This window comes from Ursus americanus, chromosome 1 (assembly GCF_024610735.1).
Source record: "Ursus americanus isolate L20-20 chromosome 1, mUrsAme1.1.p, whole genome shotgun sequence".
Taxonomy (NCBI): domain Eukaryota; kingdom Metazoa; phylum Chordata; class Mammalia; order Carnivora; family Ursidae; genus Ursus; species Ursus americanus.
In genome coordinates, this window is record NC_142127.1 from 34,636,148 (window position 1) to 34,653,226 (window position 17,079).

Genomic DNA, 17,079 nt, shown 5'->3' on the forward strand with positions numbered 1-17,079 from the left:
GAACAGAAGAGAGGCAAACAGTTTTTGTTTTTTTATTTTTTTGTTTCCACTTTATCCCAGAAGGATTTAAGGACAAAGGAGAATAGCATGTTGATTAAATGAATCATAAAGAAGACTGTATGAAGAGGGTTTTTTTTTTTTTTTTTTTTTTTTTTTTTTAGGTCTAGTCCAGACATTACATTTGCAGAGGAGAAATACTTGGTTTAAGTAGTTGATTTTTACTTTTTTAAATCAAAAGTTGTAGCTCTCAGTTAATTTGTTTGATGATAATAATCTAGAATTTCTTTACCATATAAAACCATCCACCTTTAGGTATTTAATCAGGTAGTCTTAAATCTTAAATATTTAAAAGAGATAACTATTATACTGATATACAACTTATTTTTTTCTTTTTTTAAGTCCCTTTTTAATCAAATACAGATCTGGAATTTTTTAATAATGAAATTAAGTAAATACGTACCATTTTTAAGATAGCTCAGTAGAATAGATATCAGCAACATTTAACGGCTGCTGGATGGATACCAAACCTATTTGGCAGTCATTATATTCACTATTTCACTTCACTATGTAATTGTAGATGAATAGCTGGTGTACTTTGCTAGAATTCATTACTTCATTTTTAATAAATCATTTGGGAATTATCTTATTACAGGTAAAAGTATTTATCACCCAGGATTCTCATTCTTCAATAATAATGGCTGCTCTTAACTAACATTACATTAAAATTAAGAATAGATATATTTGACATTTCGATATTGCTTGCAGTCACTGAAGCATGGTATTTTATGTTACATTTAGCAATAACAATTGAGGCTCAGGGCATTTATGAGGTGTAAATGATGGGAAGGGAGGAGTTGATATACGAAGATTGCTTTGACTTCAATTATTCATTATAGTTCAGAAAATGCTTGATAATAAGGTTGTTCTTTAGATTTTTTTTTAAGGTATAAAGAGGAGTTTGCATTGTTTCTTAATTGTGTGTGTGTGTGTGTGTGTGTGTGTGTGTGTGTGGAGAGAAAGAGAAAGAGAGAGAGAAAGAGAATGAACTGTCTTATATAGAAGAGCATTTACCATACAGTACCATAGCAAAGTAATTATACGGTTTAAAAAAGGTAGCTAAGTGGTTGATTTGGAGGGTAAAAACTTGTTTATAGAGAAATTTTTCTGCAGTTATAATAATGTTTCGTAATTTGATAGTAGTTTAGGTTATACAAGTACATTCACTTATCAAAGCTTGGGAAATTTACACTTAACATTCGTGCATTTCATCGTACTTAAATTTTACATTAAAAGAAAAAACTGATTAAGATTCAAATTCTAGTTAATAAGCATGTGCAAAATTTAGGGAGGGAGAGTGCTTTGATACTCTGAAATGCATTAAAATAAGATGGATAACAGGCCTTACATGAGGAATAAACATGCCAGAATAACTAGGTAAGCAAAGGAAAAAAGCTACAAAAGAGAACTAGTCTTACCAGATATTAAAACATAGTATAAATCTCTATAAGTAAAACAGTGTGGGTGTGCCTGGATGGCTCAGTGGGTTAAGAATATGACTCTTGGTTTGGCTCAGGTCGTGATCTAATGGGTCTTGAGATCAAACCCTGCCTTGGGCTCCATGCTCGGGGGGAGTCTGCTTGAAGATTCTCTCCCTCTGTCCCTCCCCCCACTCAACCCCCCCCCTCTCTCTCAAATAAATAAATAAATCTTTTTAAAAAATGTAGAATAGTGTGATAGTGTGGTATGGGTATATAGTATACAGATAAATATAAGAATAAATTGAAGTTTAATATATGATAAAAGTGACATCTGAAATCACTGTCGTAGTGCTAATAAGTGAGGCTGAAACAACCGGTTAGTCATTTGGAAAAAGAAATAATTAGGTCCATGCTGCATACCATACAAAGGAATAAGTACCGTATCAACCTGCAATCTAAATTAAAAACAAAACAAAACAATTTCTCTATAACCTGGGTGAAGGGAATACTCTCTAACTATAATTATAATGCTCATACAATAAAGGAAAATATTGAAACATTTGAATACATATAATAAAACTTACATGGCAAAATATAAGTAAAATGAAAAGACAAATATCAAATAATAGAAAATAGTGATAAAAGGTTAATATCATTATAATATGAAGGTCTAAAAAATTGAGGGACACAAAGTAAAACAAGCAAAGAAAAAAAACCTTCAATACAAAAATGAACAAAGAATTAGAACAGATATTTATATACGCACACATTCACACACACACAAAAACACACAGATACAAAGTTGACTACTAAACATATTGAAAGATATTTTACTTCATTCCCAATTGGAAAAATGCAAGTTAAAACTACTTTGAGTTATCTTTACTCACTTATCAGACTGGTGAAAATTTTAAAGTTTGATAATCAATTCTGTTGCAAATCTATGGGAAAACAAAAATTGTCAAACATTGATGAAGGGAAAGCAAATTGGTACAGACTTCACAGTGAGAGATTTGTTAATGTCTATTAAAATTGTATGTGAATTTACCTTTGAATTAGCAATTCTACTTTTAGAAATTTACCATGAGAATACACTTTCAAATGTATGAAGAAGTGCATGCACAAGGTATCTATTACAGGCAATAATCATCAATGGATAGTTAACTAACAGGTGAAATATTGATAAAAAACAGAGAAATATACAAAATCTCAAGTTATCTTCTCACATGTCATATATTATAATGAGAAAAATACTGTACATTAGAAAAACCTGACAGATACCACCCTACTCAAGTGATAATTGTTAACATTAGTAATTTCACATGCTAACATCATGTGTCTCATGCTATGATACACTAAGAATGACACAACATTATCCCAAATGGTCACCTGAACCTGAATCTAATGATGTGGAAATATCAGACAAATCTCCCTTCCCCCAAAAATGGTGTTTCTGATGTTGTTAATAACCATGGCTGTACTCAATGAAAAATAATATGAAGAAAAAATTTTATTTCTTATTTAAAACTTGGTGTGGAGAAATATTCAAGAAGAGAAATTTATGATGCCTAGAGTCTTTTAATTGATAGTTAATTTAGCAGAAATTAAACCTTGCAATTATTATTTGGTATTTTTACAATTTCATTTTAGTAGATAGCAGAATTTGGTTTCTATGCTTTAGTTTCTTCATTTAGTTCACACATGGGACTTTGATCTTAATTTTGTTCTTTTCATGGATTTAAAATAGTTTTGTGAACATATATAACATAGGGTATTTAAATTCAATGCCAGGGAACAAAGTATAGTTCCTGCAGCATTTCTTTAGTGTTAGAAATCCATGATAGTCAATTTCTTTGAATATTATTAAGTATAACTTATGTTGATTTGTATACACATATATTTATAGACACAGGTATAGATGAATATATAGATATATAGTCCTTTATAGTAAACAGACCTACAAATAAATGAAAACATTGTCTGAGCCAAAGCAAAAAAAATTATCACAAAGCCCACATATTTGACTCCATACATGTAGACACTTCACGTTGACTTCATTCAAATAAAATACACTTACCTCCCTAATTTTTCCCCACTATTCATTCTATCCCGAATTCTTAATCTAAAGATGCAAATGTGGGAGTGCCTGGGTGGCTCAGTCGTTAACCATCTGCCTTTGGCTCAGGGTGTGATTCCAGAGTCCTGGGATCAAGCCCCGCATCAGGCTCCCTGCTCCACTGGGAGCCTGCTTCTTCCTCTCCCACTCCCCCTGCTTGCGTTCCCTCTCTCACTGGCTGTCTCTCTCTGTCGAATAAATAAATAAAATCTTAAAAAAATAAAATTAAAAAAAATAAAGATGCAACTGTGCCTCTGGAAACAGAACTAATTGTCTTCATAATCAGGATAATTAAAGGATTTCGAGACCAGAGTTGTCCAGTGTGTGCACTGCACAAAGACATCCAGCTAAAAGAGAGCAAATATTATACTCTGTTTATGATGCTGTGCGTCTTGGCAAGGGGCTGGAAGAAGGACTGCCTTTTTCTGGACACAGAGGCCTAATTTGCTTTTAAGTGTTTGATAGCAGGACTCCACTGTCCAGAAGGAGGATATTTTTCTAATTACACGATGGTTAGGATAGGCTGGTTGTGGCCCTGATTCTAGTTCAACATGTCCATTTTACATCTTTCCTGATCATATGCATCTCTTTCAGTTACCATTTTGATCCTAAAATCTAGTTCCCATGTTATACCCTGCTCCATGAAATGAGTGTGTTTTTTGTACTTGTGTATCAGTAGCCTCGATCCAATAAAAGAAGAACCCCAGTTTCTTCATGAGTGAATTCTTTTCTTTCTCTGACCTTTCAGGGACTGCAGTGTCCTATTTCTGAACTCATACCAAGATTTGGTCCCTGTTATCTGATAGTAAGTCCTGCAAATATCATGAATTTCTCTGTTGGTATATCTTCATTTTGCTTGTTGCTGGGCACCCGATGGTGATGCTTTCATCCCTTGCCAACACCTGGTTGTTCTTCACAGACTTTTACTCTGAAACATCATCTGTCGCAATTCACTCTGGATATAGAGCTTTGCTTGATCAACTGAAAATTTCTTTCATTCTCTATAATTCCATATTTCCTCAAGAATGTATGATTTACAACCAATACATTGTTTAGTATATATATAAATTCTCAAGTATTTGATGAATAAATACTTTTTATAATCAAATAATTCTAGAGTTAAAAAGTCTCATTAAAAGAATACCAAGACGAAAAGGATCCTTTCAGGGAATCTTTCAGGTCTTTTCTTGAAAACAGTAGCTACAGCATGATAGGGAATTTTCCACACATTCGGAATGACTCCATTTCCTCAGCGTGTTGAATTATCTAACAACTTATTTATATGAGAAGGAACAGAGAATAAATATATAAGATATACTGGTATTTTAGGACAGTAAATGATTGAATATCCCTGGAGAAAATATGACACGTGACTTGAGATGTACCTTAAACAATATGTGTGATTTCTTCAGTGAAAATAGAGTTCTCTATCTAGAGATAGAGAGAGATAAAGGCATGAGAAAGTTTTGTTTCCTGAAGGAACTTTGAGATGTTCAATATTGCTAAGAGTTAAATGCCATAGTGAGAAGAGAAAATAATATTAAGTGGGCTGAGCATTAGACAACGAAGAGCTATCAAAAACATTTGAAGAAAAGAGTAGCCTTTTGGATCGGCATTTTGATCTGCATTGAGAAAGATATACTTTGGTGATCAAGAATGTTGCATAAATGCACCATATTGACCTCAGGTGTTAACTGAAAGGACAGGTGGTGGTCTGTGGAAAGGGCACAATAGCAGAGACGCATAAGAAAGATACTGAGGGAAGAATCATCAGGATTTGGTGACTCGTGATGTCACCATCACTGTCATGTCAACATCAGAGTTTCTGGCTTTGAACCTGGATGAGTGGTGGTTTCATTATCTCAGAGAAGTGAAAAATGTGACTTTGATGTGGTCAGTTAACTTGACATAAATGATGGCCCAAGCAAAGATTGCTTCAGTCCGATTCCAAGGCCACTGATAGAAAAATTAGTGTTATTTTCCCTAACAAATATAAGAATGTAAACCTATGAATGGCAATAGTAAGTAATTTTGCTGTAAAGGCACTTTAATTATATTTATCATATTCAATAACATTGAATTGTTTTCATTGTTAAAATACTTTCAATAGCATGAAAGAGTTATATTAAGAAGTCACAGAAAGGGAACAACCTCATAAATTCATGTTCCAAAACCGCAAAGGCTACATACAGCACTTACGCAAATATATTCTTTTTACTTTTAGTTACCGAGTTGAATTATAGTTCATTACTGAAATTCAGGAGAATTCTTCACAATAGAAAGGATACAAAACTGATTTGTACAATAATCACATTTATGTCCTTAAAAAAAAAACCCAACTATTAACATTATGAAAGTAACTCCAACAGGAGCGTATGATTGCCACTTAATTGGTAGAAATTAGATCTATAAAGTTTTTTGTTTTTGTTTTTAATATAAGCCAGATGTAAACTGAGTGTCCCTGATCTGTTAAAGTCAAAATCAGGTCAGCTTAAACCCCAAAAGAATGATCTGTGGAAGTCCAGAGCCCTTCCCAATATTTATTCAGTTCCTTGGTGGATTTAGTATTTTGTGATTGTTTTTGTGGCTGCTTCCTCTCTACTCCTCACAGCACAATCCAGATACTAAACAGGCCTTCTTTTTCAGAATAGGGATATACTCACATAACCACTAATTCAGTGCATTTATGAGTCGGGTAGATGTAATGAGCAATAGGAGAGGAGGCTGGGTTGCATTACAACACCGTAGTAAAAAATGAACATCAGACATAATTCATCTTTACAATGTCTTTCCGGGGCGCCTGGGTGGCTCAGTCGTTAAGCATCTGCCTTTGGCTCAGGGCGGGATCCCAGGGTCCTGGGTTCCATCCCCGCATCTGGCTCCCTGCTCCACTGGGAGCCTGCTTCTTCCTCTCCCACTCCCCCTTCTTGTGGTCCCTCTCTCGCTGGCTGTCTCTCTCTCTGTCAAATAAATAAATAAAATCTTTAAAAAATTAAATAAAAATAAAATAAAATGTCTTCCAGAGGTGCCTGGGTGGCTCAATGGGTTGAGTGTCCTGCTCTTGGTTTCAGCAAGGCTCCTTGGATGGAGTCCACTCAGCAGGGAGTCTACTTGAGATTCTCTCTCTCCCTCTCTGTTTGCCCTTCTCCCTCTCTCTCGAAAATAAAAAAAATAAATCTTTAAAAAAATGTAAGTAAACAAATTGTCCTCCAGGTATCACATCACTGAGGAAAGTCAACTGGACTCTAGCTTCTCATCATTTTACTTGCTATATCCTCTCCCTAGTCCTTTTTACTTTTTACCTTTTTACCTTTACCTTTTCACTCCTTACTTTAGTGTTTTCTGCCTCAAACTCCGATCTCCTGGAGCAAAGTCTTCTCTCATCTAATTGGTTCAAGTAGTTAATGATTTCCTTTGTTTCCGGGGAATACATACCTTCAGGCTCACACTTGCTTCTGCAGGTGCCTTATCTCAGACTTCTCCCTAACAAAGGCAGCTTCTTCCCTGAGGGGGAAAAGACCTTATCCTATCCTGAAGGACAGAATAGTCAGAGCTCCAGGGTTGGAAACCCTGTTCCATCACTCAGAAGCAAGTTGCAGTAGTTTGTAATTTAGCTTTGTGCGCCTAAGGCTGATTCGAAGTTACCGCAGCAAATAATCCTCCCTCTGACCTATCATTAGAAGGTCAATGGCAGCCTAACACTAGGTCTTGGTACCTGTGTCGTTTCCCTCACTTCCTCTCATCACGTAGGCATTTTATCATATCACATCAACACAAGAAGGGTGAATATAATACAATACGATATTTTGAGAGAAAGAGACCACATTCACATAATTTTGATTACAGTATATTGTTACCATTGTTCAATTTGAAATATTAGTTGTTGTTATTAATTTCTTACTGTGCCTAATTTATAAATTAAACTTTATTATGGATATACACCTATAGGAAAAAACATAGTATATATAGGGTGCAGTATTATCATTGACAGACAGTCCTAGTGGTCTTGCATGGAGGAGGCCAAGATGGATATTTATAGAAATTGAGGGTCTGGACTTCAGTGGTTTAAGACTGGTCTTTCAATGCAGGAATCTTTCTGACATTGGTCAAGTATGTGATGTAATAGTTTAGGACTGGTGGACATAATGAGGAGTCATAAAGCAAACTAATTTGTCTAGTTAAGTTATATATCATCCTGAGAAGACAGCTGAGCAACTTATTCTCCATAGAAGGGGGTTGTCTGAGCAATTTATTATTTGAGTCAGTGTATTTTCCGGAAGTTCTTGAAATATGCTGTAAAGCTATTTAGGAGTTCATAGCCTTGTCAAGGTTCTGAGAGGTAACCTGTGTGGTTGCAGGAGGTTCCAGTTCTCAGGGTCAAATGAGAATAAAGCATATAGTACAATGTCTGCTGCATTAGTAAGAGTTTAAAAAGTGTTCGTCACCTAATACTGGTTATTTTAGTCTGATGTTTCTTAAATCGGGACTTGACTACAGGAGGAGATGGCCTCACCCTGGCTGAGGAACACAATATTTGATAATCGGACTAACCCACAGGGTAAAGCAAGTCATGGGTTAGTAGGAGAGAGACAAGTTGCTAGATAGTTAGCTCATGGATATTCAAGAGCAGGCAAGAAGGAGAGATCGCAGCAGGCAGCCAGAACATGGCCCTCTGAGATTTCCAGCAGAAAATAATAAGCAGAGATTAAGGTAAGTAAGCAGGAAGATTTACTAGCAGGCAGCCTCAGGCAGCCAGAGAAATTTAAGATTTAGCACAATAAATGATTTAGAAGGACTAAAAGAGAAAGAGTCAGGACCTGTATTCTACACCACTACACTAGACAAACGAGTAAGCCAGTTCTCAACCCATGACAGTCTAGACACCAGATCTGTTACTGAAACTGCCCCGGAAGTAAGGACTAAAGTAGCAGATTGGCCACAAGAACTAAGGACAAAAGACACTTTATTAGAACAAGGCAGTGGTCAGAGTCCTATAAGCAGCAAAGCTGACCCAAATAATTTTAGAGACTTAACTATAATATTCTATACAGTGCTTCATAACATCAAAATAGCATAAAATAAATTACATTCACCTAATCCCTTTACAATTTCATTTGATTTCTGTAAAAGTTTTGCCATATAGAAATGGCAGCAGTCTTCCTTCTAGTAAGTTGATGACAAAACCAAAATTTAAGGAGTTTGCTAACAGACCCTATATGGCGGAAGGAAGAGGAAAACATATTTCCAGGGATAGAGTTTGCTCTAATATGCCGAATAGGAATGATGTTACCTATGTTATAGGGGACTGTGTTATAATACAATGACTTGCAGACCAATTTTCTTATACTCTTTCTCTTCCCTATCCTTAGCTCATTTATTTGCCCTGGCTCTAGAAGCTGGAAAAACAAAACCAACTGAAGATACAAAAGGAAAAAAAAAAGGTAGAAAAACTGGTATTTCTGAACTTCTAGTTCAGAATATAACAGTGCAGAACTATGATCAAGAAGTCGATCTGATAATTCATACAATAGCCTGCCTCATTGTGAAGTTTTCATGCATAGACCCCTTATTAAATGTATTTTGTGACGTGCAGAATACTAAATTTGGAAAGGCAGAGATAAATAATATTAACCTTCCTTCTTCTTTTGAAGAATGCCCTAGGCTACTGAATTAGATAGCTGTATTGTGAAAAACGCGTTGTATGTCAGGAAGATTGAGGCATAAACCAGGTACAAGGCTGAGGAAGGGGGCCGAGTGGTCTTCTCTGAGTTTAGTGGGGGATGTAGGAAGAAATTCCCTGGCTTTCTGTTCCTGTCTCCTACAGCATGGCACTCTCCCACCTGAGATCCTTATGATGTATTTCAAACAGAAACCAACGGGCAAGTGATTTTTGGAAATGCTCCTTGCCCAGTAACCCTCCCATTCCACCCATCCCAACACTTAAAAAGAGACCAGAAGGTACAAGGAGTGGATTTTATAGCAAGTAGGCCAAGAATGAGTACAAGGTCCAACTGGATTTTAAAACAAAGGTGCTTACAACATGGGAATTTTAAAAACATTAGTTAATAATTATGACTTACAGTAACTTATTCTTGGAAGGTTGAACACAATGTTAATATAAATCAACATATAGTAACCCATGCAAAATTAAGTGCTTCATTTTACTTGAGGCCCCAAGCTGTTCAGTTATTATGAAAGAATCACTTTGCTGTGGCCCAAGTTTTCTTTGCGTGGATGCATTGGCAAAAGATGAAGTTTCCCTCTGTGCATATGAATTTTAATGATTGGCAAACAAAGAAACCACACGTAATTCTGCAAGGTTCAAGGCAATTCCCATAGCTGTTAAAAATAAGAAGTATATAGCAGACTTGTATTGTAAGTCTGTATTTTTAATTACTATTATTAATCTTCTTGATTGAGGCAGTAAAAGGTAACCACTGACTCGCTGATTCAACAAGTCATGCAAACTACAATGTTGACAGCCTTTGTAGTCCTAAATGGATTGTGTCTAACTAAACCACTGTGTAATTATGGATCCTTTGTGATTTCACATTCTCATCTGATAGTCAATTTTTCTTTCTTTGATGTGGCATATTGTGTTCAGTAACTTATCTGAAAACATCAATATGGTTTTGAAAAGGATAAAATCAAATTGTAACAGTCTATGTTCCTTTGAAGTGTGCATAGCCAAGGGAAAGATGGTAAATAGATATGCTATCTCACTGTGTTTCCATGTTCCAGACATTGGAAATATGATTCTATCCCCATATTCTCTCTAAATAACAGGAGCTAGATTTATTTCTCATATATTTATAAATCAGCAGCTGATACACAGAAGACTGGACCAACATTAGTGTACGTTCAGATGACAGAAAAGATTATAAATGAAGTGGAGAAGACTTTTTGACTCCAGTGCTTACAATTACAGGAAAAAGTGCTTTATTAATTTCGTCTGATATAACTGCAACAAAGAGATGTATTAACCTTAAGCATCTTATTTAAAAATGTCAATGTAAGCATAAAGGTTTTATATACAAATATACATATATACATTGATGTGTGTATACACACACACACACATTTAAAATTAGTGTTTCTGTTAAATAACTTTGCACCAACTTTTTCAGATTTTTTGAAATCCCATTGTGCCTGGCCACAACCTAGACACTTAAATCAGAATCTCTGTGGTTGAAACCCACTCATCAGTATTTTTTTTTCCAGCTCACGGGATTATTGCAATGTGCAGCTAAGTTTAAAAGCCACAGATAAATTATTACAGAATTAAAAGGAAATAAACTTTCACTTCCTTTCAAGTATTACAGCTTTAGCATGTCATAATATAGTGTAAATATGAAATGCTGCTATAATAAAGCTTATGATCTTACTAGAATACCAGATTTTAGGAACTTAATTTGAGTAGTGGGCATCAAATATTCCTTTCAAATTGATGAAAATTGCTATTGCAGTCTGCCACTTTTACTCTCAAAGTTAATTACATATACATTGTGTTCCCACAATAATGTCAACTTTTGCCAATCCCATTTAGGTTATTACATAAAAGAAAACTAATGTCTTCACAGGACAGATTGCTAAAAGAGTACTTGGTCTGTGTGTACATAATTTCAATGAAAGCTGCCTTTGTGCTTCGTTTTAATCAAATGATTCCAGGGAAATAGCTATTTCTCTCTGTTTTAAAGACAGATATTTGAGTGTAAGATTAAGGCATAATTTTAAGTTCAAATGTTTTTTCTAATATTCCAGACACCAATAATATGATTTAAAACATTTGATGTAACATATAATATGGGGCAAAAATCATTACTGTTACTAATATTATTAAAGACTAAAATATATTATTATTATTTATTACATTATTGTGCAGAATACTGAGCCAGTTCTGTGACTTGAGACTTGCATTCTGTAAAATGAAGATTTGAATTAGGTAACTTTGAAAGCTGTTTCCAAGTCTACCATTTGGAGATTCTGAGCTTTATTCTGCAGTGTAGCCCCAGCAATGTCTACTACACATTTCGGATCACCTACTTCAACCTTATTATGTGAAAGATGCAAAAGCTGAGGGAGACAGTGGTGGAAAAATACTGCAGGAATTCTTGCAGTGTCACAAAAATTGTTTGCCACATGTCAGGAGAAGAGGTTATTAGAGAGGTCCAATCTATTTAACTACTTACCCTCCTCCGTCATATCGGTCTCTTGTTTTTTTTGGTTTTTTTTTGTTTTTAATTATTTCTTGAAAAGGCAGTGAGTTGAAAACTGACAGCTTAGATACCTAAAGGTGTTAAGAAAAAAAAAAAAACAACCCTAAAACTAAATAACCTTTTAAATACTTTTTCTTGGCTAAACAAAAAAGTATTCTATTCGCCTGTTCTAGGATGCTCCCTTTTAGTTTTCTGTGTCTGAAATCAGGATCAGGGTCAATGGTTAGTTACAATCATTGTCAACCAGCTGGCAGTTGTTATATAAACAATATTTCTTAAGCTGGTATGAATGTGCTCATGACTGTTCACATAGTCATGCTTCATGTAAGTTATTAACTACACTGCTTATACTATAAGTGCAGGGTTTAATTGTCATTCAACATTCCTTCAGAAGTTGATTCAGTATTGGAACAAAGTTATCGTGTGAAAAGGTAGGCAAGGAAACAGTGACAGGTATTAAATTTCATAAGACGAAGCAAATATTTATTGTTGGAGCAATGACCACAACTCTGTATTTTCTTGTTAATCAACAGCTGACTGATTTATATAGCCTTTTCTCTTAGCATGTCAACCAAGTGACAATATCACCAGAGATCTCATTAGAAATGCAGAATCTTGGGGCGCCTTACCTGGATGGCTCAGTTGTTTAAGCATCTGACTTTTGATTTCAGCTCAGGTCACGATCTCGGGGTTGTGATGTTGAGCCCCACGTTGGGCTTCACGCTGGGCATAGAGCCTGCTTTAGATTCTCTCTCTCCCTCTGCTCCCCCTTAAAAAGAAATGCAGTATATTGGGCCCACCCCAAATCTACTGCGTCAGAATCTGCACTTCATCAAGATGCCCATATAATTTCTTTGCACCGTAAAATTTGAAAAGCATAGCTTTATAGTACCGAGGAAGATACCCACAAGGAGATGAAGCTGTCTTATATTTTGTTACTGAGATATGTACTTAATGTATGCCTCTCATGTTAAGCAATGCAGCCTAAAGCTGGAGAAAGCCCTTTAGAAAAGATGAAACAAACTTCAAAGCAACAAAAAGCTGGTGTGACTGATTCATAAGCAAGCATGACACTGTTGATAGAAATCTGTGTCCAAGTAAATTTAAAGGCTTGTTCTGTAAGCTCTATCTAGGTATTAAATAGATTCTAGTGATAAGAAAGCATATGCTATGGTTTATTTAACATAATTTTTTTTTCTTTCCAGTGATACATAAAATGACGATGCATCTTACTATAGGCAAAACAATAGATGTGATGAAACACAGAAAACGGTAAAAGTACAGTGATCGCAATGCCGTTTTTAGAAACCACGGAAATAACTCCTGTTCATAAGCCTCTGTGCACTTGAGATAACAGGACAAACTGACACTGAAAATAATTAATTTATATAGCTTAAGAATTATTCTAGAAATTATTATCACACAAAGTTTTCTTTGCTAAATAATTGTTTACATGGGAAGAAGAAGAATTAATAAATAAAAATATTAGCCACATTTTATTTGTATGCTACATTAAATAATGACAGTGGAAATTTTCTCTAAACATAATAGTTGCATTAGCAGTAAATTAGTTCATTATAACTTTGTCACATACATTGAATATAAAATTAACATTTGTGAGTAGATATTTTTTAACCACAAAAACAAAGCAGGATAGAAATAGTGCCAGAACCTGGATTTGAATATCTGCTTTTAGTTTGGAATTTTAAAAGATTTATCTAAATATCTCATTCATTTTTTCTTTGTTGGCATTTAGAATATGAAACATACAATGTACATGCATATATAATATACAAAACATTTAACTTAAAAGAAATCACTTTTTTCCATGATACTGGGTAGCCTTTATAGACTGCTGTCCTTGGGTTAAACCAGCCATTGTTGAATGTTGGACTGCTTTCAGCCTGATTTTCCAGGTTTGTTTCTTTACTGATGGTAGTCATGATGGCCTTTAGCACACTCTTTGCTCAGCATGCTATTTTGTGGAGGCAGAAGAATGGAGGTTTGAGGAGAATCATGCTAAGAACGTTTTCTGATTCACCAAGATGGCTTTCTGAGTTCATTTAGTGATAAGCTGCCAGGACACCCAAGTCAGATGCTGATGAGGCATACAGAAAACATTTGAATCTTGCCACCAGAATGGGAAAAGATGACTATGAATCAAAGTACTTTTTCCCACTACATTTTGATTTTCCTGTATATACAATATATTCTATAGGGTGGATAATTAATGAATGCTTTTCAAATAGGTATATGCAGAAAAAATGTCATGGTTCAGGTATAGCACCTTCTTATGTGGTTACATCGTGGAAGGCTTCTCTGAGTAGATGACACTGGAGACTGTTTCTAAAGATGATTAACATCTCAGTAGGCGTACAATCAGTATTTATTTAATTATATGCCCTTATGTCCCACAGTTTGTTGAATTTTTTTTCACTCGCCTGTGAAGAAGACTAATTTTAACAATGCTTATATTGTCATGTATTGGATCATTCATGAGTGGCAGGAAGTATCGAGTTCATTTTATTTTATGGAATGATTTTGATTCCCTAGCTCTTTAGAATATTTCCCATGGAACTATAACCTAAGGTGAATAAACTGATGTTCCTGTTCCAGATACCCAGTGACTTAAAATATATATATATATATATATATATATATATATATATATATATATATATATATGTATATATATATATATAATTACATGAGTTAAATGTCTGAATGTTGACTAGTTGATGGGGGTGAGGACCATCTACATGTTAAACTTGGGATGATCACCTAGAGAGCTACACATATTATTTATCCAAATGTACCTTTTTAGATAGATTTCTCAAAAAGTAAAATATGGGCTTCTTTGGATTTAAAAGCAAAATTAAAAGTTTTTTCCTCAAAACAGCGAGTTCTAAAAGTTATGAGAATTATGGCATGTTCTGGGGGCGCCTGGGTGGCTCAGTTGGTTAAGCGTCTGCCTTCGACTCAGGTCATGATCCTGGGGTCCTGGGATTGAGCCCCACATCTGGCTCCTTGCTCCGCGGGGAGTCTGCTTCTCCCTCTCCCTCTGCCCCTCCCCCATGCTGTGCACACGCGCTCTCTCTCTGTCTCAAATAAAGTTAAAAAAAAAAAGAATTATGATGTGTTCTGTGTGACTGGTAGCATCTGTATCATCTGGGAAACTATTTTTTAAAATGCAGACTCGCTGAATCAGAATCTGCATTTTGACAAATCTCTAGGCGATTCCTGTGCACAAAAGTTGGGGAAGTGCTGGTAGCCTGTTCCCCTTCCTGATCTCTAATTTTGATTATATAGTACTAAGGGAGAGTCTGCAAAGTAAATCCTAGCCCCTAAGCCTTTCCTTCCAAGCAGACATGGTTTAAAGCATTCTCAAACAGAATGGAAACACACAGGCCTAGATTTTAGAAGAATAATCTCAGTTTTACATGCTTTAGAACCCTGCGAACATGTTCATGTTCTTCTGACTTTTTGAGTTATACGATAATTTTTTTTCTAAACAAGGAATAAAATTATATCCACTAAATGAATTCTTATGTCCCTGTTGTACTCCGGTTTTCTATTGATAGATATTTCAGCTTTCTTAGCCTTGGGGAAATCATGCTGCTTTGTGCCCTACAGGAATTAAAATAAAATAGTAGCAATTATGCATATTTAATTTTCAAAATGCCAAGTAATTACTCACAACATTTATAAAAAGGAAAATTATTTTAGATAATCATAAAATGTTTCGTTAGTAAGGGGCAGTCAAATCTAAAGTTGTGTTATTATAGATATTTTTTATTACCGTGATCAGAATGAGAAATGAATTTATAAGCACGTCTCTTTTCTTTCTGTTCCAGATGCAAGACAAAGGTCTACCCTGATGAACTTCCAAACACAAGCGTAGTCATTGTGTTTCACAACGAAGCTTGGAGCACTCTCCTTAGAACTGTATACAGTGTTATAAATCGTTCCCCACGCTATTTGCTCTCTGAGGTCATCTTGGTAGACGATGCCAGTGAAAGAGGTATAAATATTTTTCCCCCTATATTTTTTTTTAATCAGAAAACTTTATTGTGGTTGAAAAGATAGCTGGGCAATGATTTGTGTTTTCCTTATAATTCTACTAGCCCTGAAATCACCTATCAGATTTCATCAATCTAGCTAGTCAGTGCCAATTCCAAGAATACAAAACTGATTCTTTCAGTTTCTCTCATGATTCCATTTGATCCGTACTAACCTAAGAAATCAGCCAAAATGATTTTCAAAAGTGTTAATTTTTTCCCTACTTAAATGATCGTATTCGATTGAGCTTTAATATGACTTTGTGGACATTTGTCTTTTTTTGTGTTTGTGCAGGTAAAAGCAAAGTAACTTATAATTAAGAAGTCTCCATTTATTATTGCGGCCCATTTCTAAATTAAAGTCTGGCATATTAACTTCCTATTATATCCTTATCTTTGCCAGTCAAATGATAGAGTTATCGTGAAGTATACATTAATTTACTGATAAAATCTCTATATATTTCTTTCACCTAATGCAAAAAAATGTTGATAGGAGTTGGCTACCATTTCTGTGCGTTGAATTCCATCTGGGCAGTAGTATCTCTTCTGGGTCTTTAAATAGTTTCAAAACTGTATAAATTCTTTTGCACATCACAGATTTTCTCAAGCTGACATTAGAGAATTATGTGAAAAATTTAGAGGTGCCGGTAAAAATCATTAGAATGGAAGAGCGCTCTGGGTTAATACGTGCCCGCCTTCGAGGAGCAGCAGCTTCAAAAGGGCAGGTCATAACTTTTCTCGACGCACACTGTGAATGTACCTTAGGATGGCTGGAGCCTTTGCTGGCGAGAATAAAAGAAGACAGGTAAGAATTCATGTGTTACGTCTGCCTGGGTTTTGATTGAACCTGTTAGGACAGTCCCAGGTTCCAGTCAAAACTTCTTTATAAATTGCCATTTTTAGAAGGTTTATCTTCTAGCTTGTAAAAAGCACCCCTCCCCCATTTAATATAGGCTTGTTCATGCTGAATATTAATATTTGTTTAAGAAATAGTCGAACAATTCAAACAGTAAAAAATGTGTTGAATATTCATTCTGTAGGTGGTAGAAATGAGTGCAATTTGAAACAGTGTCATGTTTCAGAAAATACATTTCAAAGCACCTCATTGTGTCCCTACAACCACCTTGTAAGGAAGGTAATATAGATGTTCTTATTTGTACTAGTAATAGGGAGGAACAAAGAAGCTATGTAGCTTGTCCCAGTTATTAGAA

At 35.1% G+C, this 17,079-nt stretch overlaps 1 protein-coding gene across 2 annotated transcripts in view; it reads left to right on the forward strand.

The window, feature by feature from the left end:
• Window positions 1-17,079, forward strand: part of GALNT13 (polypeptide N-acetylgalactosaminyltransferase 13) — a 512,016-nt gene that overhangs the window by 303,999 nt on the left and 190,938 nt on the right. For both annotated transcript variants that reach the window (XM_045781744.2, XM_045781753.2), the window contains exons 5-6: window positions 15,665-15,831; window positions 16,466-16,673. In XM_045781744.2, the coding sequence (XP_045637700.1) occupies window positions 15,665-15,831; window positions 16,466-16,673 (375 nt within the window). The remainder of the gene's footprint in view (window positions 1-15,664; window positions 15,832-16,465; window positions 16,674-17,079) is intronic.